Source organism: Oncorhynchus clarkii, chromosome 7, assembly GCF_045791955.1.
Source record: "Oncorhynchus clarkii lewisi isolate Uvic-CL-2024 chromosome 7, UVic_Ocla_1.0, whole genome shotgun sequence".
Taxonomy (NCBI): Eukaryota; Metazoa; Chordata; class Actinopteri; order Salmoniformes; family Salmonidae; genus Oncorhynchus; species Oncorhynchus clarkii.
Genome location: NC_092153.1, coordinates 48287223 through 48314253, shown reverse-complemented (window position 1 = coordinate 48314253; position 27031 = coordinate 48287223). Strand labels below are relative to the sequence as shown.

The 27031-nt window shown below is 42.3% G+C and overlaps 1 protein-coding gene across 12 annotated transcripts in view; it reads right to left on the bottom strand.

Moving 5' to 3' along the window:
• LOC139413408 (membrane associated guanylate kinase, WW and PDZ domain containing 1b) overlaps window positions 1-27031 on the bottom strand; it is a 203514-nt gene that overhangs the window by 86528 nt on the left and 89955 nt on the right. For 11 of the 12 annotated variants that reach the window (XM_071160754.1, XM_071160755.1, XM_071160746.1 and 8 more), the window contains exon 2: window positions 1606-1722. In XM_071160754.1, coding sequence (XP_071016855.1) covers window positions 1606-1722 — 117 coding nt within the window. Of the gene's footprint in view, window positions 1-1605; window positions 1723-1998; window positions 2111-27031 lie in introns of those variants that run through there. The other variant, XM_071160751.1, reaches the window with a different exon arrangement.

Here is a 27031-nt window from a genome sequence, read left to right as displayed (position 1 = left end):
AGCCCCTGGAATACAGATAGCAATTTGCGTGAGAGGGTCATGAATAAACTAATTGAATACCCAATGATGAGAATCCTTAGGAAAAAATCCTGTTAGGACAGTGTTCCCCGTAGGATTTATTTCAGCAGCAGTGGTTAGCGTGGCGTAGGTGTTTTTCTTGGCCGCAGAGACATTTTGCTGTTTTAAAGCACATTCTACATATTTTGCCATGGGCAGAGAGAACATTATACAGTTTAAAAGCTAGATTTTATATATTTTGCTGAGAAAAAGAATTGCAGTTTTAAAGCTAATTTCCTGCAATTCTACCTATTTTGCAATGAAGAGAAAATTTGCACTATAGGAGTAGACTTTGATGGTGTATCTGGGGGCATTAGAAAACATGCTTGGATAACAAAGCATTGAAAGAGAGCCATGTAATTAACATTGTTGACATGCCCCTACTACTCAAGGCCCTGATAATGCAGTAGACCCATTGAATTGTGGGTTGGGTGAAGGGGACTAAAGTAACCTAGCCCAACAAATAAACTATGCTTCATATAACAAATAAACCATGAGAACCCTGCCATGCATTAATGACAGATGCAAAATGGCTGCCGCTAACTACACATCTTTAACCTGATCACACATTATATGTCCTGTGTAGGACTCCTAGTCTCACTATGTACTATGAGTTGATCGAGTTCCTTCTCTCTCTTTCCATCTGTTTGAGTGTCATGGCCAGCTCACGATCACTAGGGAATTCCATCTCCATTATGAGGAAGATGACAATCCCAGCTGCTGTACAGGGATTGGTCCACACAGCTGGATTTAGGTATTTTTCTTAAAACTGCGCTTGTAAGTAAGCATTTCACGGTAAGGTTTACACCTGTTGTATTCGGCATATGTGACAAATAGAATTTGATCTATCGCAATGTTGCACTATCGGTCCCCCCACGTCACTGTGAAACATTATTGACACTGAGAAATATGATACATTCGAAGCCTCAAGGTACCTCTGCATTTCCTTCACACAATCTATACAGGACAGCTGCCCCACAGAAAACAGGCCTGAATCCTTGGACATCATGACATACTGTACAATGTGAGAAAAAATAGGAGTGAAGATGTGCGTGAGGATCTGATCAAGACGTAGTGCGTTTAATCACTCTGCCTATTGATCGAGCGGAGGGAGAGCCTCCTGGCCTATCGACCATGGGGTGTGCTGGAGCTTCTTGCTCTAATCACATAGTATTGAAAACTAAACATCTGGCTGATTTAATGAATGACGAGGGTTGAGCGCATGAGCTCCATATTAATCTGGTTCCAATTGTCAGTGGGAGGAGACCACCATCTACTGCGGTCTGTGTGTTGTCCAGTGCTTACGACTCAAATAGTAATCTAAGTATTTTTTTATTTTTGAGGGGAAAGAAGCTCCCTTAAAACCTGACAACCATTCAGATGACTAAGAGACATACAGCAACATGAGTATGACCAGCCAAAATCACCAATGTCCAGTGTGAAGCTTCACCAAACAGCACAGTCCTTGCAAAGCTACAAATCAATGACATCAAGATGAGGAGGAAGAAGAGAACGATGAGGAGGAGTATAAAAGGGTGTGCTACTCACAAGGCACGGCGTGGCGGTAGAGGTTGTCTCGGATGGTCTGCTGCAGCTCGTGGTCCGGAGAGGACTTCTGGAATCGCTGGCTCAGATAGTGCTTCAGGTCCTTATTCAGCTTGTTTCCTGTAGACAGCCAGACAAACAGGAAGATGTGTGTTAAGTACATCACAACACATCACAGGAATACAGATGCCATGTAACAACGACAAATCCAAACAACACGGATGTCATGTATTTCGAGTGAACACAACTCTCAGCCCATTTCATCACGTCCATAGAAACCAGTCGGACGTGAATAAGCATAATATAACTGAGTAGACTGGACTGATCTCTCTCTCGCTCTATGCATGTTTCTTTCTCTTGGTCTTTGTATCGTCTGTTTGACACTGCATTGCACACCTTCCATAGTCACTCGGAGGGGTACCTGGCTAGCTCCCTCTCTCCCGGGCTGTAGCCAGTCAGTCCTGTCGTCCCAGTGCTGCCTGGTGGCTTAGACCCCGCCCACAGCTAGGCCATCTGTCTCGCAGACACACAGTGGAAAGGCTAACTGTTAGCCGCTGACACAATGCTCGTCAGAGAGAGAGGAGCCAAACGGTTTCCTCTTGACACGTCACAGCGACACAGTCCTTGGGAGAGCGTTCGCACATGCTAACATATGCTGTGATATGATGAGCACATGCACTACCTTTTGCCATGGACTCAGGTTTTTTTACAGTGTATTTTTGGATACGGTGGTGCAATAATGATTCAGTGAGCTCAATGACAAAATCCCATCAGAACAAGCAGGAGGACAGAGGGATACTGACCTCCAATAAGATCCATGGTTTTTATTGTGTGTGTGAGATTCTGTGCTTCTGTATGATGTAGATCCCTCTGTGTGATTGACAGATACAGTGCCTTCAGAAAGTATTAATACTCCTGGACTTACACCACATGTTGCGTTACAGCCTGAATTCAACATTGATTCATTCAGTGTTTCTCTCTCACCCATCTACACACAATACCCCATAAGTGAAAACTTATTTTAGCAGATTTATTGAAAATTAAATTAAATAAATATCTCATTTACATACGTTTTCCCACCCCTGAGTCGATACTTTGTAGAAGCACCTTTGGCATTGATTGCAGCTTTGAGTCTTTCTGGGTAAGTCGCTAAGATCTTTCCACACCTGGATTGTGCAACATTTGCCCATTATTCTTTTCAAAAATTCTTCAAGCTCTGTCAAATTGGTTGTTGATCATTGCTAGACAACCATTTTCAGGTCTTGCCCTGGATTTTCAAGTAGATTTAAGTTAAAACTGTAATTCTTCCACTCAGGAACATTCACTGTCTTCTTGGTAAGTAACTCTAGTGTAGATTTGGCCTTTTGTTATAAGTTATTGTCCTGCTGAAAGGTGAATTCATCTTCCAGTGTCTGGTGGAAAGCAGACAGAACCAGGTTTTCCTCAGACTTTGCCTGTACTTAGCACAATTCCATTTATTTTTTTTATCCTGAAAAACTCCCCATTTCTTAATGATTATAAGCATACCCATAACATTATGCAGCCACAACTAAGCCTGAAAATACAGAGAGTGGTACTCAGTAATGTGTTGTATTGGATTTGGCCCAAACCTTACACTTTGTATTCAGGACAAAAAGTGAATTGCTTTGCCACATTTGTATTACTTTAGTGCCTTGCTGCTAACAGGATGCAAGTTAGGGAATGTTTTATTCCGCACAGGCAGAATTCTGCACTTTCTTCTTTTCACTCTGTCAATTAGGTTAGTATTGTGAAGTAACTACAATGTTGTTGATCCATCCTCAGTTCTCTCATATCACAGTCATTCACCTCTGTAACGGTTTTAGTCACCATGCTCAAATGGATATTCAATTACTGTTTTTATTTTAATTTTACCCATCTACCAATAGGTGCCAATCTTTGTGAGGCATTGGAAAACCTCCCGGGTCTTTGTGGTTAAATCTGTGTTTGAAATTCAGGCTCTAAGACAACAAAATGTGAGAAAAAGTTAAGGGGTGTGAATACTTTCTGACAGCACTGTACATTCTAACCACAATCTTTGAATGGTTGGATGCTGAGGAGCCATTTTTTTGGCCTTATCGGGCCAACAAAGAGTCTGCTGGTGAATTAAAACCACCAGATTGTGTTGCCATGGAAACAGTGTGTGCGCATCACTGTGCAGGACTACTCTGCTGGTAAATAAAGCCTGAGGCCTCTAATACAATGATTAAGGTAGCAATCATAGAACAGACTTCTAGCACACTGTTCTTGGTGTACTGCAATGAAGGCTACTGCACTCATCCATCCAGTCATGCGAGAACCTCCCTCACCACATCTCCTCTCCTGCTGTGACAGATACCCGTCATCAGTGTCTCCACTGTGTTAAAGTTAATGGCCTTTCCTCAAACTCATCCTGTTCTTCTCTGTCCTCTGGCTTTTGGGCCCAGCCACTGGAAAGTGTCAATTGCTTTGATGCTCTGAGATTTGTCCCTGCATGAATGATAACATTATTTCCCCCCGTTGAAAACCTCCTACAGCTGTGTGTGTGCCCTCTACCATATACCTTCTCTGGAAGTAAAGTCTGGCTTTGGCCCACCCTCTCCCATCCAGGCATATCATTGTGTCTTAACCTCTAAAACAGTTTCCCCAGGCCAATGGATAGTCTTAGACACAAACAAACAGGACAGTTCCAGCAGCAGTCTGACCATGACAGACCCGCAGCTAGCCTGCCCGTCTGAGCAGGCTAGCACCATCATCAGCACTCCACGATTGTAAGGAGGATGATAGCGTAAGGATGATCAATGGAAACAGGATGCACGCCAGCTCAATTTCGAGTCTCATAGCAAAGGGTCTAAATACTTATGTAAATAAGGTATCCATTTTAGATTTTTAATACAGTACCAGTCAAACGTTTGGAGTGTCCAAAGCTGTCAGGGTGGCTACTTTGAAGAATCTAAAATATATTTTGATTTGTTTAACACTTTTGTTGGTTCCTACATGATTCCATACGTGTTATTTCATAGTTGTGACGTCTTCACTATTACTCTACAATGTAGAAAATAGTAGAAATAAAGAAAATCCCTTGAATGAGTAGGTGTGTCCAAACTTTTGACTGGTACTCTGCATTTGGTCAAATATGTTTTCACTTTGCTGTGCATTTGGTAAAACCTGTTTCACTTTGTCATTATGGGGTAGTGTGTGTAGATCGATGAGGATGTTTTTTTATTTAATCCATCGGTGCTTTATCTGTGGAATAAAGACAGATACAAATATTTCTGTGAAAGGCTAATATCGTCCGATAATATCGGTCAACAGATTTATCTGTCGGGCTCTACTGAAGATGATATCAAATGACAAACAGGAGCACACACAGGTACATTCACATACTCAACATACTGTGTGTATACATGTGCACACACACACACACACACACACACCTCTAGAAAGTGCTTGTTCTGCTGACTTCATGAGTCATTGACCGCAGAGAGCCCAGTGTGAGATGAGCGGTAGCACCACGTCCTTGAGCTAATCACTAATGGCCTAAATAATTTGCCTGCAGCTAGAAGACAAGGGCAGCCAGCATCCCTCAGAGTATCTCAGCTGGTAGGGACAGTCCATTGGCATCACTACATTATGGGAAGACAGGACAGTCTGTACAGTAGCATGACAACAAAGGGATTGGACAGTTGACATGGCCTGCTATGTAAGACCAGGTCAACCTACTGTTAGTCTCTGTCTGACATCAAGCCGCTACTCTACTGAGGATCCTACAACAATGTCAGTATGCCAGTAGGGCTAATAAGCTAGCTAGACTAGCTTCCTTGTTCCACACCTTAATAGTACACACCCTAACAAACCTGGACCAGATAATGGCCCATTTCGCTGCATCTCTGAGATATCATCAATAAGCCCAAAACGTTCTTCACTATGAAACACAGCTTCAGGTCAGCATGTCACCACCACCCTCTCCTTAACTCCACAGTCCCAGGCTGCCAGGCCCAACAAACCACACTGGAGAGAAATAAGGGTAATAGTAAGAGGCAACAGTAGGTCCCCTAAATCCCTCAACCAGATTAGTGAATATATTTCCTCCAAACAGAGCCCTCCTTGCAGATATCCTTAAGCCCCCCAACAGTGGGTAGGGTTTCAGTATGGACACACAACTACAGTATCCTCTGCCTCGTCTGACTGAGCCACCATGTACTCGTGTTGAATGCAGAAATGGCAAATTATTCAATGAACTCTTCAGCATGTTTATGTCAAACTTTGTCCTGCTAAGTGTGTCCTCTGGATAGCCTAATGAAGCAGGGTTAACGACAGGCTCATTAATCAATTAAAGGAGCAGCAGTGGGATGGAGCTAGGCTACATGGAGGATGTATACCTTGACCCTAACCACTGGTCCTAGATCAGATATATTTCACCACCCGTGATTGCTAAGGTTAGGATCAGGGATAATCTGATACTAGATCAAGGCCTTCATTACCAGCAGCTGAAACTCTCCCTAAGCGCTAGTCTCCGCTAGGACACCGAATTATACTGTTATTTAATGAGAGAGAGTTGTCACTACGCTAAAGGCATGGTCACCAGGGCCATCAGGGCTCCCAGTCAGTAAACATTCTCCTGGTACTGACTTACCTCATAACTGCCTGCCTGTTTACTCACCACTCTGACAGACAGAACATGCACCCCGTTCACAAAAATGGCTCGCTCCTACAGACAGTGAGTCACATGGCTTGTTATATAAAGCAGGCATTCAGTTGCTGTTCGATTGAATGTTAGAATGGGCAAAACAAGTGACCTGTTATATAAAACAGGCATTCAGTTACTGTTCAACTGAACGGTAGAATGGGCAAAACAAGTGACCTGTTATATAAAACAGGCATTCAGTTGCTGTTCGATTGAATGTTAGAATGGGCAAAACAAGTGACCTGTTATATAAAACAGGCATTCAGTTACTGTTCAACTGAACGGTAGAATGGGCAAAACAAGTGACCTGTTATATAAAACAGGCATTCAGTTACTGTTCAACTGAACGGCAGAATGGGCAAAACAAGTGACCTGTTATATAAAACAGGCATTCAGTTACTGTTCAACTGAACGGCAGAATGGGCAAAACAAGTGACCTGTTATATAAAACAGGCATTCAGTTACTGTTCAACTGAACGGCAGAATGGGCAAAACAAGTGACCTGTTATATAAAACAGGCATTCAGTTACTGTTCAACTGAACGGCAGAATGGGCAAAACAAGTGACCTGTTATATAAAACAGGCATTCAGTTACTGTTCAACTGAACGGCAGAATGGGCAAAACAAGTGACCTGTTATATAAAACAGGCATTCAGTTACTGTTCAACTGAACGGCAGAATGGGCAAAACAAGTGACCTGTTATATAAAACAGGCATTCAGTTACTGTTCAACTGAACGGCAGAATGGGCAAAACAAGTGACCTGTTATATAAAACAGGCATTCAGTTACTGTTCAACTGAACGGCAGAATGGGCAAAACAAGTGACCTGTTATATAAAACAGGCATTCAGTTACTGTTCAACTGAACGGCAGAATGGGCAAAACAAGTGACCTGTTATATAAAACAGGCATTCAGTTACTGTTCAACTGAACGGCAGAATGGGCAAAACAAGTGACCTGTTATATAAAACAGGCATTCAGTTACTGTTCAACTGAACGGCAGAATGGGCAAAACAAGTGACCTGTTATATAAAACAGGCATTCAGTTACTGTTCAACTGAACGGCAGAATGGGCAAAACAAGTGACCTGTTATATAAAACAGGCATTCAGTTACTGTTCAACTGAACGGTAGAATGGGCAAAACAAGTGACCTGTTATATAAAACAGGCATTCAGTTACTGTTCAACTGAACGGTAGAATGGGCAAAACAAGTGACCTGTTATATAAAACAGGCATTCAGTTACTGTTCAACTGAACGGTAGAATGGGCAAAACAAGTGACCTGTTATATAAAACAGGCATTCAGTTACTGTTCAACTGAACGGTAGAATGGGCAAAACAAGTGACCTGTTATATAAAACAGGCATTCAGTTACTGTTCAACTGAACGGCAGAATGGGCAAAACAAGTGACCTGTTATATAAAACAGGCATTCAGTTACTGTTCAACTGAACGGTAGAATGGGCAAAACAAGTGACCTGTTATATAAAACAGGCATTCAGTTACTGTTCAACTGAACGGCAGAATGGGCAAAACAAGTGACCTAAGTGACTTTGAGCGTGGTATGATCGCCAGTTCCAGTATCTCAGAAACGTCCGGCCTCACAGAATAGTGCGACAAACAAAAAAACATCCTGTCAGCGGCAGACTAGTGAGCAAAAACAGCTCGTTGATGAGAGGTCGAAGGAGAATGGCCAGAATCGCGCAAGCTTACAGGCGGGCCACAAACAGGCAAATAACAGCACAGTACAACAGGTGTGCAGAACGGCATCTGGGAACGCACAACTAATCAGTCCACGGATGGGTTATTGCAGCCAAATACCACACCGGGTTCCACTCCTATTTGCTAAAAACAAGAAGCGGCTCCAGTGGGCATGCGATCAGCAACACTAGACAAATGAGGAGTGGAAAACATTGCCTAGTCCCGGTTCCTGTTGCGTCATGCTGATGGCAAAGTCAGGATTTGACGTAAGCAGCATGAGTCCATGCCCCATCCTGCCTGCTGTCAACGGTACAGGTCTAATGGTGTGGCAAATTCCTGGCACACATTAGGTCCCTTGATAACAATTGAGCAACATTTGCAATCCCTGAATAATTCAGGCTGTTTTGGAGTCGGGGGGGGGGGGGTCCGAGTTGGTACTAGATGGGTGTACCTAATAAACTGAGTCAATGGTCTCAACTATGAATGCCAAAACATGCACCATACTTATTGAATTATTGAGATAGTGATAAGCACATTGTAAATAAGTGTACTACTCTCTTCCTTTCTTTCTCCCCCTTCCTCTAGGCCTGTCTCTGTCTCTCTACTTACATCGCTCGGCTCAACACTGCCCTCTGCGTTCCACTTCATTAGGCCTCTCTTGCGTCACCACTGGGCCCCGTCACCATGGCAACACCAATGGGATTAGCATGCATACTGCAGTGGTGACAGATAGCGAGCCTGGTCTGCTGCCCCCAGCTGGACCACTGGAAAACTACAAACACATCAGGCCACATCAGGACTGCTGTAGCGTTCCTGACACAGTTTTTCTAACGAGTTTCTGGTACAACTAATGAATTTCTGCTAAAGTATCAGGTGCACACTACTACCTCCACTGAAAATGAATCATTGTATAGCTGACCTGAAACCACACACAAAGGGATAATAATATCATTGTTCATAAGCACACACACACACCTCTTTTCACCAGGGGTGATTCATCAAGAGACAGGCAAGGGGAACACAGCCCTATAATCAAATATTCTATAAGGATCTAAGGGATTAAGCTAGTGTAACACTGCCCCCCCACACACACACACACATTTTATCTACACCCAATGGCAAAATCTGTAGAATATGGGGGGGGGGGGGGGGGGGGTACACAGACCCGCGAGCCACTGCGGCCATCGTGATTTCATATATGTTTTGTGGCCCTTACCCCCATCAAAGTTGCCCAACCCTGGTCTACACTGAAACACACAACAAATGGCTGCTGATATACACAGCTGTATTATTGATGGATTTGTTTACCCTGTTGGGGGAAAATGTAGTCATAGAATGTCACCTTAAATCCAAGACCTGGGATGGAGAGAGAGAGGGATTATCATTTCTAGTTTAAATGACTTATTGTTTAACTGAGGCCACGGGCACACAACACAGGCCTTGGATCAGCAGATGAGGAATGGTAAACGTGACAGAGTAATTTATAGGTCGCTATCAATACACGTCACAATACATTGCAATGTGTTTGATTTGGGTGCTCGGGGGAGGAGACCCACAGCTCCGCAAAAAAACTTTGACAACTATACTACATGCTGTTTTCAAGGGATTGTTAAATAAATGTTAGAGCTGCTTTGTTTTAATATCATCACTACCATCAGAGTTACACAGCAAGTAACTGCATGCTTTTTATTGATCATATCATTTCAGATAGGTGAGCGTAGCCTATTCATTTGGCATGTAGCTAGATAGCTAAGCGAGCAACATTTAGCTTGCCTTAGAGATTAGGCTTTTGGAATGAGCTTGACATCGTGATTAAACACTCTTAAAAACAAAAGGGGATAATGTTAGCCAACTTCGCTATGTAAGCCTACGTTGGTTGGGGGAAAAAGTACATTAGGTCTCCTTACCACTATGTTTAGCCAACTGTACAACGTTTCGACCAGTAGCTTGCAAAGTGAACGTTATCAGCTAACAGTACATCTGCAAATGCACCCTTTTGATGCTTGACAGGCAGAGCGCCCATAAAGGAAGGAAAATTAACCTAAAGCACTTACACTTGTCAGGAATAGTTCCCTTTTATATCACTCAAATATCCAATTAACGGTGGCAAATATTGAGAGATATCATCAGGCTAGCTTCACACATCTGAAATTACATGATCAATTCCTTACATCAGCCGGAAGCTGTTGCCGAGAGAGGCTTGGTATTTGACAGTGGAGAAGGAGTGCATGGCAGTCAAGTGGTCTTTAGATTCGTTCAGGTACTCTCGCTTTGGCCGGAAGTTCTCAGTAGAGATGGACCACGGTGCTCTGCAGTGGATGGACAGGATAAAGGACTCCAATGCCCACATCCCCCACTGGTACCTTTCCATGCAGCCATACAGGTTCACCATCAGCTATGTCCCGGGAAAGGACAATGCCACGGCTGACTTCCTTTCCTGCTGGCCCGCCAGCTGGAAACTAGAGGGGTGGTGTGTGACGGCTGCACCGCCGTAAAAAGTAAAAGTAAAAAACCACTGCCTAACAAATATCCTTTTCATTTTATGCACATTAACACTCACTTTGCACTATACACATAATGGGCTCTATTTTCAGCTGCCGTTAAGACGGGGCTAGTGTCAAACACACGTTAGTTTGCAATTTCGTCATGTAAAAACTGGCACACTGGCATTTTCCATCCTTACCACCAGGTTCGGCAATTCACCTGTCTTATATCAGCTCGCTTGTGCTCAGATGGGTGGGGTGGTAATATTTGAGGTGTGTCCCTAAAAACATGATCCAAAGTGCTAGTTTCATGCAGCACTAATAGAGATAGAAACAAGAGTAGCTTAATGTGCTTTTGGTGCATGCATATATATATATATATATATATATATAAGTAGTCTAGACCAGGTATTTCCAACCTGGGGTACGCCAAATAAAAATGTGATTCACATAAAATAAAAAAAATAAATTAAATTATATTTTCCAACAGGGCTATACATTTGTGTGAGTTTTTTTTCTAGCCTGATTAGCCTCGTTTCACTGCCCAAAATAAAATTAAACCATCTAGAGTTCAGCGAAATAACACAATGTCAAACACAGGTAGTCTAGTCAAATAATTAACATCCAATCACATTAACCGTTACTCTCTCGCGGGAATTCCACTAACGGTCCGTATGTAGCCAAACATAGCTGCTGCTCATTCCGTTTGCTCGAAAATTGATAAATTATTTTTTAAAGTAAGGCCCGCGTCCATAGAGACACATACCAGCTCTACTGGTAGTACTGCTACTACCAGCAGTACTACACCTGCACCTGTCGACAACAAGTTGTTCTGCTTCCACGAGCACATCCAATGCTAGCATCAGTAATTCTACATTTGTTGTTAGCCCAGCTAGCATGGACACTGACAGTTGTGAATCTGATGCAGCCGAAGAGCTACTGCCTCCTTACCCGGGAAAGCACAGAACAACAGACAGGGACGTTGGACCATCTTAGAGGCGCAAACATGATGAGAACTATATTGATTAGGAGTTCACTTATATTGGGAGTAGGGCCTTCCCTCAGCCACAGTGTGTTATATGTGCAAAAATACTATCTCACAACTCGATGAAACCTTCCATCTTGTGCAGACATTTAGAAACAAAACATGCCAATTTGAAAAATAAGCCACGGGAGTTTTATGAGCGAGAATTAACACGACTTTCGTGTAGTAAGACATGTATGAAAGCAACAGATACCATTAATAAGAAGGGGCTAGAAGCGTCTTATATGGTGAGCTACCGAGTGGCTAGGACAGGCAAGCCCCATACTATTGCAGAGGACTTCATTCTTTCTGCTGCTGCAGATATGGCTGAGACAATGCTGGGGAAAAGGCCCAAAAAACTATACAGACAATGACCCCATCAAACAACACTGTTTCACAACGCATCAGTGACATGGCAGATGTTTTGAAAGAATTACTGCTTCACACTCAAGCCAGTGAATTCTATGCGTTACAACTGGATGAGTCAACAGACAACACTGTTGACACCAGCCTGGCGCAGCTCCTGGTATAGAGCATATTGAACAGCTTTGCGATATCAAATGGACTTTGGTGATGTTAGTATCCGTACTGATGGCGCAAAAGCCATGACAGGGAGACATAGTGGAGTGGTAACGCGCGTGCAAGCAGTTGCTCCCGAAGACACTTGGGTACACTGCAGCATCCACCGAGAGGCTCTTGCGGCCAAGGGAATGCAGCTTGAAAAGATGTTGTGAAAATGGTAAACTTTTTTTAAGCAAGGCCCCTGAACTCCCATGTATTTTCTGCACTACGCAATGCTATGGGCAGCGACCATGTAACGCCTTTACAACATACAGAAGTGCGCTGGTTATCAAGGGGCAAAGTATTGACACGTTTAAAAAAAAAATGAGGAACAAGCTTAGTTTTCTACACTGACCATTTTCACTTGACTGACCTCTTGCATGATGATGAGTTTCTCACACGACTGGCCAAAATTGAGGCTATGATTAAGAAGTTGGAGCTCTTCTCTGTCTGCATTAACAAGGACAATGCATAGGTCTTTGCATCATTGTATGATATTTTGTGTGCAAATGAACTCAAGCTTACGGACAATGTCAAATGTGATACAGCGAAGCACCCGAATGAGTTGGGTGCGCAATTACGCAGGTACTTTCCCCAAATGGATGAGACAAACTGGATTCGTTATCCCTTTCATGCCCTGCCTGCACTCCACTTACCGATATCTGAACAGGAGAGCCTCATCGAAATGGCAAAAAGTGGTTCTGTGAAAATTGCATTTAATCAGAAGCCACTGACAGATTTCTGGATTTGGCTGTGCTCAGAGTATCCTGCCTTGGCAAATCGCGCTGTTAAGACACTGATGCCCTTTTTAACCACATACCTATGTGAGAGTGGATTCTCGGCCCTCACTAGCATGAAAACTAAATACAGGCACAGAATGTGTGTGGAAAATGATTTAAGACTGAGACTCTCTCCAATACAACCCAACATTGCAGAGTTATGAACATCCTTTCAAGCACACCCTTCACATTAACCTGTGGTGAGTTATTCACAATTTTCGATTAACAAATAAGATTTTATATGCAAGATGGTTAAATAAAGAGAAAAATAATTGATTATTGTTATATTATTATTTGTGCCTTTGTCACTTCCCACAAGCCGGGTTGTGACAAAAACTCACACTCATTCTTATGTTTAATAAATGTATCATATAGTGTGTGGCAGGCTTACAATGATGACAAAAAAACAACATTTGAGAGTGCGTTGATCCTGGTGCTAGAGGGGGTAACGCAGCTGGAGGTTGAATGTTTGAAGGGGTACGGGACTATAAAAAGTTTAGGAACCACTGGTCTAGACTGTCAATAAAGGGTTTGGCTCCCGAGACCACTTGGCTATACATCTTAATCACCAAAGCTTTATTAAAATATCAAGTTTGAGAGGAGTAAAACAGTGAGCTGACATTCCTTTGTTTATCTATGCATTGTAGGCAGGCCCACATTATTTTAGCCATGCAGGTCTCGTTTTGGATGTGCATAAAACCCTCCATAGTCTGCTTTGTTTTAATATTAAATGCCCAAAGGGAACAATTTTTGGTGCCTGTAAGTGTGACACAGCCTATTTAAAACAAGTTGTTTCATTTGGTTTAGAATTTGATTAGAATTATTCGTTCTCTTTTTAGGCCTTATCAATAATTAATTTAATCAAGCTTATTAAATGCAATTTTACAATAGGCATAGTGAATTCCAAGAATAACAACAAAAACTATAGTCTCAACAGCCAATTATTGCAGGATATCAGTCACAACATCCACCAGTATTTCAGTTCTCAAAGCATAGCACCATTTGCCTTTGAAGCCATGCAATTACTTAGAACAATGTGGACTGCAAATGGGTTGAAGTTAACGTATTTAGCAAAGATGGTATAGGTCTACATTTTGTTATTTCATTTCTGTAAGCCATTTAACAAACGATTACAGACTGACATGCTGACCAGACCGGACACGTGCGTGAGCATCGCAAAATAAATTTAGAAATCCATGTTATTCAATTATTGCACCCACACTGCTCGCCGCCAACGAGCGTCTGCGATGCCAAGGGCTAAAATAGAAGTCAGTTCTATTTCTGATGCAGAACGAGCTGAAAGTCCTGCCTCTCCCATCTCCTCATTGGTTTATAGAAGCAGGTACCCACGTGCCATCTCCTCATTGGTTATACCCACGTGGGTGATTGAAAGACAAACTGTTTTGCCGGTGGTCGTGGTAATACTATGAAAGTTTAGATGCCAATCACCATATAAGTTCAAAGATGAAAAGGGCTGGAAGGAGGAGAGATGACTAGAAACGATTCGGTTGGCCGCTTTATGTGTGGATTAATTGTCGGAGTAGAGGACCTTGTGCATATTAGGTAAAATAACTCAATGTTTATATCCCAGGACAAATTAGCTAGCAACAGCAAGCTAGCTTAATAGGACAAATTAGCTAGCAAGTGCAAGCTAAATAGCTAAATTGCCATACATGTTTAATGCTTTTCGACCTGTCCCCAAATGAATGACATTGGTTCAGAGTTTGTTTTGATATTTTAACCTGCGTGTCGTGATCGCGTTTGGTGTAGGGTGGCGCACGCGCGCAGCCGGTTTGGTTTGGGTTCCGTGTAACATTGGTTGATTAGTTGATTCCAAGGCAATACATAAACTGAAAACACCCATATGTTTTGACATGCAGCACGTTCTGATAGGCCCTTGAGAGGCCAAGCCTCGACACACCCACAACTTGTTTATTCATCAAAACATAGCCATTTTGCTCCAAACGTAGCAAGTGCGCGGATAACTGTGATAGTGAAAATAGTACAAATATTCCTTACACACACCTGAACCTATAGCGCCTGCCCGTAGATTTCCCATTGCGTACGGTTTGTTAAAATGGAGCCCAATATATAAATGACGAGCGACAAAGATTCTTTCTTATATCCCACATATAACTTTATTCCAGAAATACAGTTTAACATTTGCCATCCTTCTTTCACAATAACCAGGTTTCCACCCAACCACTTCATGAATTAGCTGATGCATGAAAAAAAGTCACGACCGTGCAGATGGAAACAGTATATGCCAGTACAATTTGATAAATGCCGACAGACAATTTGTTCGTTCGACATGGTGGCATCTTTTTGTGTGTACAATTCATCATGTGAGAAATGACGGTGGAAATGCCTTTACACGGAACCCAAACCAGCGCGTGAGCCATCGTGCATACATTTATTTTGTCCCTCTACACCAAATGCAACCACAACACGCAGGTTAAAATATCCAAACAAACTCTGAACCAATTACATTAATTTGGGGACAGGTCGAAAAGCATTAAACATTTATGGCTTAAGGACAACAATGTCAAGTTATTGGAGTGGCCATCATAAAGGCCTGACCTCAATCCTATAGTAAATGTGTTGACAGACTGAAATCAAAGCGTGTGCGTGGAGGAATGGGCCAAAATGCACCCAACTTATTGTGGGAAGCTTGTGGAAGGCTAAGTTTGACCCAAGTTAAACAATTTAAAGGCAATGCTACCAAATACTAATTGAGTGTATGTAAACTTCTGACCCACTGGGAATGTGATGAAAGAAATAAAAGCTGAAATAAATCACTTTACTATTATTCTGACATTTCACATTCTGAAAATAAAGTGGTGATCCTAACTGACCTAAAACAAGGGATTTTTACTAGGATTAAATGTCAGGAATTGTGAAAAACTGAGTTTAAATGTATTTGTATGTGAATTGGACTACGCCCAGGGTTTCTGGGATGATGGTGTTGATGTGAGCCATGTCCAGCCTTTTAAAGCATTTCATGGCTACAGATGTGAGTGCTATGGGGCGGTGGTCATGTAGGCAGGTTACTTTGGCGTTCTTAGGCACAGGGACTATTGTGGTCTGCTTGAAACATGTAGGTGTTACAGACTGGGTCAGGGAGAGGTTGAAAATGTCAGTGTAGACACTTGCAGCACATGCTATGAGTGCCTGAATGTTGACCTGTTTAAAAAGGTCTTACTCACATCGGCTACGGAGAGCGTGATCACACAGTCATCAGGAACAGCTGATGCTCTCATGTATGGTACAGTGTTGCTTGCCTCGAAGCGAGCATAGAAGCGATTTAGCTTGCGTCACTGGGCAGCTCACTGCTGGGTTTCCCTTTGTATTCCGTGATAATTTGCAAGCCCTGCCACATCCGACAAGTGTCAGAGCAGGTGTAGTAGGATTCGATCTTAGTCATGTATTGCCGCTTTTCCTGTTTGATGGTTCATCGGAAGGCGTAGTGCGATTTCTTATAAGCGTCCGGATTAGTGTCCCGCTCCTTGAAAGTGGCAGCTCTAGCCTTTAGCTAAGTGTGGATGTTGCCTGTAATCCATGGATTCTGGTTGGGATATGTCGGTAAGGTCACTGTGGGGATGACCTTGTCAATGCAATTTTTAATGAAGCCGACGACTGATGTGGTATATTCCTCAATGCCATCGGATGAATTCCAGAACATATTCCAGTCTGTGCTAGCAAAACAGTCCTGTAATTTAGCATCTGCTTAATCAGACCACTCCCGTATTGAGTCACTGTTACTTCCTATTTTAGTTTTGTTGGTATGCAGGAACCAGGAGGATAGAGTTATAGTCAAATTTGCCAAATGGAGGGTGAAGGAGAGCTTTGTACACGTCTCTGTGGGAGGAGTGAAGGCAATCTAGAGTTTCTTTTTTCGTGCAGTTGCACGTGACATGCTGGTGGAAATTACTGTAGGTAAAATGGATTTCAGTTTTCCTGCATTAAAGTCCCCGGCCACTAGGAGTGCTGAATCTTGATGTCCATTTTCTAGTTTGCTTGTGGCCTTATACAGCTTGTTGAGTGTGGTCTTAATGCCAGCATTGGTTTGTGGTGGTAAATAGACAGCTACGAAGAATATAGATGAAAACTCTATGTAAATAGTGCTGTCTACAGCTTATCATGAGGTACTTGAACTCAGGCGAGCAAATCCTTGAGTCTCCCTTAATATTAGATATTGCACACCAAATTATGTTGGCAAAGAGATGCACACCACCCCCCTGATGGAGGCTGCTGTTCTGTCTTGCCGATGCAGGAAAACCCAGCTAACTGTAAATTATCCATGTCCTTGTTCAGCCACAACTCGGTGAATCATAGAATATTACAGATTTTAATGTCCCGTTGATAGGATGGTCTCGAACGGAGATCATCCAGTTTATTCTCCAGGTATCACACGTTCACCAGTAGAATGGAGGGTAAAGGCGGATTATCCCATCCCCAATGCAGTCTTGCCAGGCATCCGGCTCTTCAACCTCTAACGGCTTCTCCTATTCATACGGATGACTGGGATTTGGGCCTGGTCCGAAAAGAGCAGTATCTCCTTCGCGTCAGACTCATTAAAGGAAAAATCATCATCCAGTTTGAGGTTAGTAATCGCTGTTCTGATGTCCAGAAGCTCTTTTCAGTCATAGGAAACGATGGCGGAAATATTATTTGCAAAAAAAACACAAAATAGCACAATTGGTCAGGAACCCGTAAAACAGCAGCCACCCCCTCCTGCGACATTTGTTGAAAGGGTTGGAGGGTCATTGGTAAATGCCAACCCTCTGTTCACTCCGGGGGAACTCTTTTTCCCTTGATGAGTTTAAAATAGCTAAGTACAGATATACATTGATATTGTGTACTGTTATTGCTAAAAATAATGCTTGTACTTAAACATGATCAGTAGATCTAAATGTTATATATCATTATTGTCTGTACTTGAACTTGATAGTTTGCACACTTGCCTTGGAACAGAGTATGGAACCCCTTATAGTCTCTGTGTAATGTTCCTTCTTGGAGTTAATTTTTGGTTTATGTATGTTCTGTTCCTGCACTTTAGATCTTAGTTCTTTTTTAAGTTGAGACTTTATAGGACAGTCCGTTTTTTTTCCATTCCAGTGAACGTATCCCTTTTGTCTATTTTAAAGCATATATTGTTATGCCTAATCAGTTGTATCTTGTTGCCTGTTAGGTCATCCCTGACAGTGCAGTATAGATTGATTGGTGGGTGGGGTTATTCTGGAAGTAATTAACTCTCAATCATACAGCCTTCCTTACTGAGAGGTCCCATTAAGACCTAGTGCTGCATTCCTCTCCTATGACAGCAACACTGATTGGCTCCCAGATTTAAACCAGGTCCCCAGGCTACAGGGGCCACTGCCAAGAGAGATATATAAAAAGAGAAAGAGAAAGAGAGAGAGAGAGAATAGAACATAACTTCAAGGAGAGGTAGAGAGACTAGAAGAGACAGAAACTGAGAAAATTAGAGAGAAGTAAAGAGTTAGTGAGAGCATTGTGCCAGCTCAGCATGTATAGCCATTGCCTTGGTCTGTGAGGGGAGAAATTAAGACTGAAGCTGGTCGGAAAGGCTCTCTCAGTTCACGGGTACACACACAAACACACTATTTACTGTGAAGGTTCTCTGAGATAAAGATCTTTCACACTGTATCACATGCATGGACTGTGACGACACAAGCACACGTTACTGAGGGTGTGTGAATAATGCAGATAGTCAGTGATCCCGTTCTTCAATGGGTAGGTATGCTGATATGACTGGTCCAAAACACCCACGGTGTTAAGATCACAGGTGTGATACCTTGATTTTTCCTGTTTAGCATCTCCTTGGAAGAAATGACATAAGGCTTATTGTCTCCTGGCACTTCTCTCCCTCCCTCTCAACCTGTTCCACTGCCACCCTCCCTCCTTCCGTTCTGTCTCTCTCTATTGGGTAAATAAGCTACAGCTGAGGTTGAATTAAAGGCTGTTTGATAAAGCTCCCCAGTCCATATTGTGATAATATTGGAGCCTACTGGGCTCTGCTCTCTGTGGTCCAGACACAGGGGCGAGAGAGATCGAGACAGACAGTGAGAGAAACCCTGTGATTAGTCTGCAGAAGCATCATTCAACCTCTTTGTCCGTCTCCTGATGTCCAACTGTTCTGCACTGATCTTCATCATGGATTCATACACACTTCTCATTGACCACGAGAGATGATTTATTTGACTAATCAAATCGAAGTCTTCCAAGTCATGTGTATAGTCAGTGGAGTTTAGTTAGTAAATCAAAATGTGTTTGTCACATACACGTGTTTAGCAGATGTTATTGCGGGTGTAGCGAAATGCTTGTGTTTCTAGCTCTAACAGTGCAGTAATATCTAACCATTTTACAACACACACAAATCTAAAGTACCAGTTTAGTTTTCTGCACTGCCACTAGGTGGCAGATGTCAGTCAACACCACCTAGACGTGTACCTACTCTGATTAAGACATCAGTGCAGTGCGGTAATCACAGGCCTCTAGCCTCCTTAATTAACCTCTCTAATTATAATGATTATGTTCCTCACAACAGACACAGATCAAATAGCCAGGTCAGCTTTGAGATGATCTAAAACACAAGACAAAGATGGAATTACCACTTCTGAGACCACCACGTTACAGCCTTGATCCCAAGGTTTAGAAAAACAGGACATTGGTTCATGCTGATGATATCAAGGACCTGCTACAATAGTCTCACAATCATCCTTCCCCTCCTATCCTTTTGAACCTTGCCCAAGCTTTACACTGGACATACTTCCTTATATAGTAGCCTATTAAACCCAAATCTCTCTTCTTCCGTTTCCTCAAGCACACCTCTCACATCAACCATCCCTCCAACTGTACTTCTCTTATCAATCCCCTCCACCCTCTTCCTCTGACCCTTGGAGCGGGCACAACTGACCCACTTTCCTGCCACTGTGACGGTGCTGCTGAGTCAGAGATTGCCAGGATGTTAAACAACACACACACACGGGTCGATGGCGAGAAATTATCCACATCACAAACCCACATTTACACACTTCACATCTACTCTACAGTCAAATGTTTGTTACACACACACACACACACACACACACACACACACACACACACTTTCCAAGCTGTACAGCAGCATAGGCTAAGGGAATAGTGGCATAATGAGAAGAGACATGGTAATAACAAGAGGGGAGAGAGAGAGACACACACACAAATAAGCAGGCGCATCCTATGCCACACCTCTTGTATAACAGATCCTCTCCATCAACCCAAAACTACTGCAGTCATTGGCCTGCTCAGCAACATCCTCCATCTCCCAGGGAGCAGGAACAATGATCCTTAACAGAACAGTCCTGCAAATGCTCCATCAAAACTTCTCCATCTCCACAGACTGGTAGAGCCACATTAGCGCTCAGCTCCGCTATTCGTCGATGTCACCACACACACTGACTGGGAGTGTGTGTGTGTCCTGTCTGTTACCATGCAGAGTCAAACCTCTCTCTCCCATAGCAGTGTGTTCTTCTGACAGTGGAACAGTCAGTACCAGTTAGTTACAGGCTGATTCTGGGTCAGTGCCAGAGAAGAGCCGTGCGGCGTGGCCAGCTTCACAGACAACAAAGACTGATCTCAGACCAGCAGGGGGAGTCTAATTACAGTTTTTCTCAATCACTTTAAAGCATTTTATGGAACAATGTTGTCGATTTTAAAAACAGGATCCATAAGACACAGATCTTGTGGTCTATTGCAAAACAGTAAATGCATTTTCAGAATGTAGTTGCCTTCTCCAAACAAATACATTTTTAACTAGGCAAGTCAGTTAAGAACAAATTCTTATTTACAATGACAGCCGACCCCGGACGACGCTGCGCCAATTGTGCGCCACCCTATGGGACTCCCAATCACGGACAGATGTGATACAGCCTGGATTTGAATCAGGAATTGCACTGAGATGCAGTACATTAGACTGCTGCGCCACTCGGGAGCCCAATATTACATGTATCAACTAGGGTCTAAGCTAAGATACATGTGAATTTCTGTGTTTTGTGCTTTTTGCTAATTGATGTTAAAAGGTAAAACAATGGTAATGTTTTAAAAACTTTTTTGTTGTTGAAATTATGAAATAGACTACATCATCCAAAAGTATGTGGACACCTCCTTGTCAAACATCTCATCCCAAAATCATGGCCGTTAATAGGGAGTTGGTCCCCCATTTGCTACAATAACAGCCTCCACTCTTCAGGAAGGCTTTCCACTAGATGTTGGAACGTTGCTGCAGGGACTTGCTTCCATTCAGCCACAAGAGCATTAGTGAGGTCGGGCAATGATGTTGGGTGATTAGGTCTGGCTCGCAGTCTGTGTTTAAATTTATCCCAAAGGTTTTTGATGGGGTTGAGGTCAGGGCTTTGTGCATGCCAGTCAAGTTCTTCCACACAGATCTCAACAAACCATTTATGTATGGACTTCGCTTTGTGCACAGGGGCATTGTCATGCTGAAACAGGAAAGGGCCTTCCCCAAACTGCTGCCACAAAGTTGGAAGTTCAGAATTGTCTAAAATATCATTGTATGCTGTAGTGCTAATATTTCCCTTCACTGAAACTGAGGGGCCTAACCCGAACCATAGGATACAGCCCCAGACCATCATTCCTCCTCCACCAAACATTACAGTTGGCACTATGAATTGGGGCAGGTATCGTTCTTCTGGCATCCCCCAAACCCAGATGTGTCTGTCGGACTGCCAGATGGTAAAACATGATTCATCACTCCAGAGAACGGGTTTCCACTGCTCCAGAGTCCAATGGCGGCGAGCTTCACACCCCTCCAGCCGACGCTTGGCATTGCACATGGTGATCTTAGGCTTGTGTGTGGCTGCTCAGCCAAAGAAACCCATTTCATGAAGCAGTATGGAACTCAGTAGTGAGTGTTGCAACTGGGAACAGACTATTTTTTACATGCTTCACGCTTGGCGGTCCCGTTCTGTGATCTTGTGTGGCCTACCACTTCACGTTGTTGCTCCTAGATGTTTCCACTTCACAATAAAAGCACTTAGAGTTGACCGGGGCAGCTCTAGCAGGGCAGAAATCTGACCAACTGACTCTTTGGAAAAGTGGCATCCTATGACGGCACTACGTTGAAAGTCACTGAACTCTTCAGTAAGGCCATTCTACTGCCAATGTTTGTCTATGGAGATTGCATGGCGGTGTGCTTGGTTATATACACCTGTCAGCAACGGGTGTAGGTGAAATAGCCAAATCCACTAATTTGAAGGGGTGTCCACATACTTTTGTATATATAGTGTAGTTTGACAACCCTTTTTGTAAGCTTTTAAAATGATATAAATCGCAACCATTTATATTTTCCAGTGATCTTGAAATGGATGTCTCATGGTATGGTGGGGTATGCATAATGGGTCAACTTTGAGCACCTTAATCTTTTGAATGTTTTGGCATTCAGGTCCAAAAAGCTACTTTCCGAGCAATTCTACAATGGGAAACTATGTATGGAAGGTTTTGTTCAAATCAAGAGGTTCTGTCAAAAAGTGATTGAATTCAAATTGATTTACCCATACATAGGCTGGTATGATCATCGTTTAAAACAGAGGGTTCCCAACCTATTTTCTCTCAGGACCCACTATTTCACATTAGATTTTTTGTTTATTGACATAGCCTATATTAAATACAACACCAGCTTGATTTTGTTTAATTTGAGGGACCTAGGGAAATGTTGTTTTGAAGCTCATTTCCTGTAATTCCACGGAGATCAACAAGACTCATTAGAGTCCCCTGGATCAATGAATTGGACAATTGTAAGGTTCAAAGAAATTACGCAAGAAATTGGGAAAATAAGTCAGGCTGCTCGGTTGACACACTGTCAATTGAGACATTGTGACTAAACTCATTACCGAAACAAGATAAATGACAAAAAACTATGGAAAAAGACATTGGAGGACCTTAAATGATATTACGGGCAGAAAACCCAATTAATCTCCATCGTTCATTGAAGTTAATGGGTCACTGTTCTTAGTAAACAGATCGAGAAAACTGCGTTTGAAAAAATACAATGGTATTTTTCAAAGAACAAGTTAACTACGGACTTTCAGCATGCATACCGGGAAGGGCATTCAACTTGTACTGCACCGACTCAGATGACTGATGATTGATTAAAATACATAAATAATAAGACGATAGTTGGAGCTGTACTGTTAGATTTCAGTGTAGCATTATGTTAATGATCAAAAAAATATATTGAAAAAACAAACTTGCCATGGCTTTACATCAACTGCCATCACATGGTTGGAGAGTTACTTATCCAATAGAACACAGATAATATTATTCAATGGAAGCTTATTTAGCATAAGACATGTACAGTGCGAACAATTGTACAAATCTCCCCAAATGTTATTCCACTACAAAATATGTTTTATTAACATCATTTATATGAACCCTCAATGCAATTATACATACAGTGCCTTGCGAAAGTATTCGGCCCCCTTGAACTTTGCAACCTTTTGCCACATTTCAGGCTTCAAACATAAAGATATAAAACTGTATTTTCCAAATTATTTTGAATAATTTTGCATGCCCAATTTTTCAGTTTTTGATTTGTTAAAAAAGTTTGAAATATCCAATAAATATCGTTCCACTTCATGATTGTGTCCCACTTGTTGTTGATTCTTCACAAAAAAATACAGTTTTATATCTTTATGTTTGAAGCCTGAAATGTGGCAAAAGGTCGCAAAGTTCAAGGGGGCCGAATACTTTCGCAAGGCACTGTATTCTCTTTTACAGCAATTGATTTGATTGGGCTCCCGAGTGGCACAGCGGTCTAAGGCACTATATCTCAGTGCTAGAGGCGTCACTACAGACCCTGGTTCAATTACAGGCTGCATCTCAATCGGCCGTGATTGGGAGTCCCATAGGGCGACGAACAATTGGCCCAGCGTCGTCTGGGTTAAGGGTTGGCTGGGGTAGGCCGTCATTGTAAATAAGAAATTGTTCTTAACTGACTTTCCTAGTTAAATAAAAAGACACCATCAATAAAATTGATAGCGACAGAGCCACACATTGTATAAGATTACTTCCTAAGCAAAGTACAATTTCTTTGACTCCTTGACTTTAGGTTGAGGCTCAGCTTCTGGATTTCATAGAGACAAACCATCATAGTCTTCCTCTGGCATTTTATCACTTGTTTCTGGCCTAAAGCTTAGTGGATTCATGCACTGTTTTATACCGGTATAAACAATTGCGAATAGTAAAAAAAGAAAAAATCAAGGGGTCAAGTGACCACCCACGAAATGTTGGTGCCCCATATGGGCAGAGAACCCCCTAGGTTGGGAAGCCCTGGTTGAGTAGACTTTCCATTGGCGCACTGAAACACAATCCACGATAGTGCATACAATGGAGGAGCACAACTAATAGGAATGTATAGGCCTCAATCCACACTAAAGCTAAGTTCTAAAGAGGAAGGTCATACTGTTGGCGATGATGACTTAAGAGTAGGGCCTGGGACAATACCAAGTATTGCAATATTTTTTCCATGGCAAAAATTAAAACACGAAGCAGAATAAACTATATAGTCCTTTAAAAACCTGCTGTATGTAAAATATTGTGTGCTTTAGCTTGGAAAAACACTAAATGTGACTGGATGATAACAATGTTAGTTTCCAACATTAGGGCTGTTTTCCTATAGAAGTAAAAATCTGCTTCGTGTTGTGTTTAGAATTTCATGCAGCAGTAATTACTGATTGCCGGAAACAGTGAACATAATTGCACACATTTATCTTCTGATTAAAAAATCTGTTAATATTCTGTGAACAAAACACTTACGTGAATTTTGTATTCACTGATGACATTTGTATTTCAAGCTTTGCAAAAGGTGGTCAGGTACAAAAGCAAGACAACTATCCTGTAAATGTATTTAAGCATTTGATCATTGCTGTCCTGCTATAGATGCATTTCAACACAGATCTCAAAATTGCTTGTAATCGATTGAGAAAAACTAACAAATCACAGTAATCGATGGAGTTAATTGTGTGTGTGTGGTATAGAGGTCGACCGATTATGATTGTTCAATGCCGATACAGATTATTGGAGGACCAAAAAAGCCGATACCGATTAAATCGGCCAATTTTTTCCGCATTTATTTGTAATAATGACAATTACAACAATACTGAATGAACACTTATTTTAACTTTATATAATACATCCATAAAATCATTTTAGCCTCAAATAAATAATGAAACATGTTCAATTTGGTTTAAATAATGCAAAAACAAAGTGTTGGAGAAGAAAGTAAAAGTGCAATATGTGCCATGTAAGAAAGCTAAGGTTTAAGTTCCTTGCTCAAAACATGAGAACATAGATGAAAGCTGGTGGTTCCTCTTAACATGAATCTTCAATATTCCCAGGTAAGAGGTTTTAAGTTGTAGTTATTATAGGAATTATAGGGCTATTTCTCTCTATACCATTTGTATTTCATTAACCTTTGACTATTGGATGTTCTTATAGGCACTTTAGTATTGCCAGTGTAAGCCCTCTCCTCGCTCCTCCCTGGGCTCGAACCAGGAACACAACGACAACAGCCACCCTCGATGCAGCGTTACCCATGCAGAGCAAGGGAAACAACCACAGGCTCAGAACGAGTGACGTTTGGAACGCTATTAGCGTGCGCTAACTAGCCAGCCATTTCACTTCGATTACACCAGCCTCATCTCGGGAGTTGATAGGCTTGAAGTCATAAACAGCGCAATGCTTGACACACAACAAAGAGCTGCTGGCAAAAGGCACAAAAGTGCTGTTTGAATGAATGTTTACGCGCCTGCTTCTGCCTACCACCTACCACTGACTCAGTCAGATACTTAGATACTTGTATGCTCAGTCAGATTATACGCAACGCGGGACACTCTAGATAATATCTAGTAATATCATCAACCATGTGTAGGTACTAGTGATTATGATTGATTGATTGTTTTTTATAAGATAAGTTTAATGCTAGCTAGCAATTTACCTTGGCTTACTGCATTCGCGTAACAGGCAGTCTCCTTGTGGAGTGTAACAAGAGGCAGGTCGTTATAGCGTTGGACTAGTTAACTGTAAGGTCGCAAGATTGGATCCCCCGAGCTGACAAGGTGAAAATCTGTCGTTCTGCCCCTGAAGGAGGCAGTTAACCCACCGTTCCTAGGCTGTCATTGAAAATAAGAATGTGTTCTTAACTGACTTGCCTAGTTAAATAAAGATTAAATAAAGGTGTAATTTTTTTTTTACAGATTTCCGATTGTTACGAAAACTTGAAATCGGCCCTAATTAAATCGGCTATTCCGATTAATCGGTCGACCTCTAGTGTGGTACAATGAAACACTGAGAGCCTCCATAGGACACTTTGTAACATGGCAGGGCCCCTCTCCTAATCTCCATCATTCATTCATGTGATCTCACTGTAACTAAATGCTTTCATGATGAAAACACACTCTACTCATCCATACCAGAGACCAAGACAGTTACCATTAAGTGATGAGGAAGTAGATGATTCTCTACCAGAATATACATATATGGACAAACTAAAGAGGGATAACTTCAACTGTGTGTCCTTTTCTCTGTGTGTGTGTGTGTGTGTGTGTGTGTGTGTGTGTGTGCGCGCATGCATGTGTGCGCATGTCAGAGGTAGGGAGAAGACAGCTGCTAGTATGATGAGTGCGGTAAAGCGCACCGACCGAGAGCAACTGAATTTAGTCAAATGTTGCAGAAGAAAACAGGATGGTTTTGTAACTGCTTTTTCATGGTCTGATGAGAACAGTTGAAGTAAGGCACACGCAGCAAATAATGACATTCTTGACATCTTTCCACACTGCTGCAGAGCACAGAAAGAGACACCAGCTTCCCCGTTCAGCTCTCCTGCATGCAACTGAGCTAAGTGAACTTTACACAAACCGGGCCAAAGCAAATTCCAGACAGGGGATAAGCGCGCTGGAAATGAGAGCCATGTAAACACTAATCTGGATGTCCTGCTGAAGTGAGGGAGAGGAAGAGAGTAGGGGAGAGCTGGCACAATGATGCTGGCCTGGGTGGAGAAGTGGAAAGACAGGGCCACACAGGCAGGTGAATACACACAACCACATACACTGTACATGCACACACAGTTACCTTCGGAAGGTTTTCAGACCCATTGACTTTTTCCACATTTTGTTACGTTA